The following is a 1337-nucleotide window of genomic DNA, read 5'->3' as shown; positions in this document are numbered from 1 at the left end:
GCTCATCCTGTGCCTGAGCCCGGGGCGGCCGCTCAGAGGCGGGCGTGTTTCCGGGGGTTTGGCGGGAGGAGCCTCTGGAGGGGGAGCGGGGGCCTTGCCTGGAGGTACTTCTTGGCCAGCCCGAGGAACTGCACCTTGGACCGCATCTCCTCCAGCTGCCCCTTCAGTTTGGACAGCATGGTCTTCACCTCGGAGCCTGGGGGTGGACGCAGTCAGCACGAGGCACCCAACCCTCTCAGGATGCCTGCCCCCAGCCCGGCCCTGGCCCAGCGAGGCTACCTTTGTTCCTCTTCTCCTTCTGTAGGAGCTTCTGGTAGAACTTCAGGGTCTTTCGGAAGTTCCTCTTCTCGATCATGAGCTGCTGCTCCAGCTCCTGGAGAAGAAAGAGCCATGAGCCCCCGGCGCCTGCCCTCGGGGGTTCAGGGGAGGCAGGCTCGCCCACAGGGCCGAGGCAGGCCTTAGGAACATCTGCATCTGCTCAGTGGAATTAGACATGTCAGTAGATTGGAAAGAACCAGATTCGATGGACTCACTCAAAACAAGGCAGCCAAACATGTGTGGTGTCGGTGACCACCAGCTCTCCCCACCAGGCCGGCCGGCCTCCCCGCAGCCGCCCAGGAGGAAAGGCAGGCAGAGTGGGGTGGGCGCGTCCAGTGCCCTCTGGTCAGAGGGGTTGCCTTCCGGAGAGAACTCCAGGCGCCATGTCCCCAGCTGGGGGGACCCGGGCCCACGCCTCTCGTGGTTTCCTCGGTCTCGGGCATCGGCTGTGAGTGAGGCTCCACGGGCACCTGTGGTTCCATGAAGCCCCTCTGTGGCCCAGACCCATCCGCTGAGGCCCCCACCCCACGCGTACCGCCCCTGAGGACCCCTGTGCGATGTGGGCTGGGCACCGCCCTCATGTACTCAGCCGCCTTGCTCTGGCCATGAAGCTTGGACACAGCCAGCAGTGCAGACCCCGCAAGCCCACCAAGCCAGTCCTGCCCTGGAGCCACATGCAGCCCCCTGGAGCCCAGCACTGGGCTTCTGTGCAGAGCCCCAGGCAGCAGGGGCGTCAGCCAGGCCAAGGCCTTAAGGATAAACGCGTGAACGAAGATTCACAGCGTGGCTGGTGTGAGCGGGTGTCAGCCCGTGGGTGCAGCCTGGCAGGCACACCGGCGGGCTCGGCCCCAGGCGGGCTCGGGTGGTGGGTCCACATGAAACACAGGTTATTTCCTCCTGCCCTAACCCGACCAAGGATTCTCAAAGAGTTAAAGGGGCATCTGTTCATTAGACCAATAAACAGGGATGACCCGAGGCACAGTTTAGGCCCACTGGCCACTGGATTTACGTGGACCTGA

The 1337-nt window shown here is 63.7% G+C and overlaps 1 protein-coding gene across 1 annotated transcript in view; it reads right to left on the bottom strand.

Annotated features, from left to right (window-relative positions):
- Positions 1-98: 98 nt before the first annotated feature.
- The window catches only part of KNDC1 (kinase non-catalytic C-lobe domain (KIND) containing 1), a gene marked incomplete at its 3' end in the record, with an annotated part of 39889 nt that continues 38650 nt past the window's right edge, over positions 99-1337 (bottom strand). The window contains exons 21-22 of the mRNA XM_010845845.1: positions 280-373; positions 99-196 (exon numbers count right to left, since the gene is read on the bottom strand). Coding sequence (XP_010844147.1) covers positions 99-196; positions 280-373 — 192 coding nt within the window. The remainder of the gene's footprint in view (positions 197-279; positions 374-1337) is intronic.

The sequence above is a fragment of the Bison bison genome, unplaced genomic scaffold, assembly GCF_000754665.1.
Source record: "Bison bison bison isolate TAMUID 2011002044 unplaced genomic scaffold, Bison_UMD1.0 scf7180017848698, whole genome shotgun sequence".
Classification (NCBI taxonomy): Eukaryota; Metazoa; Chordata; class Mammalia; order Artiodactyla; family Bovidae; genus Bison; species Bison bison.
This window is presented reverse-complemented; position numbering and strand designations above follow the sequence as displayed.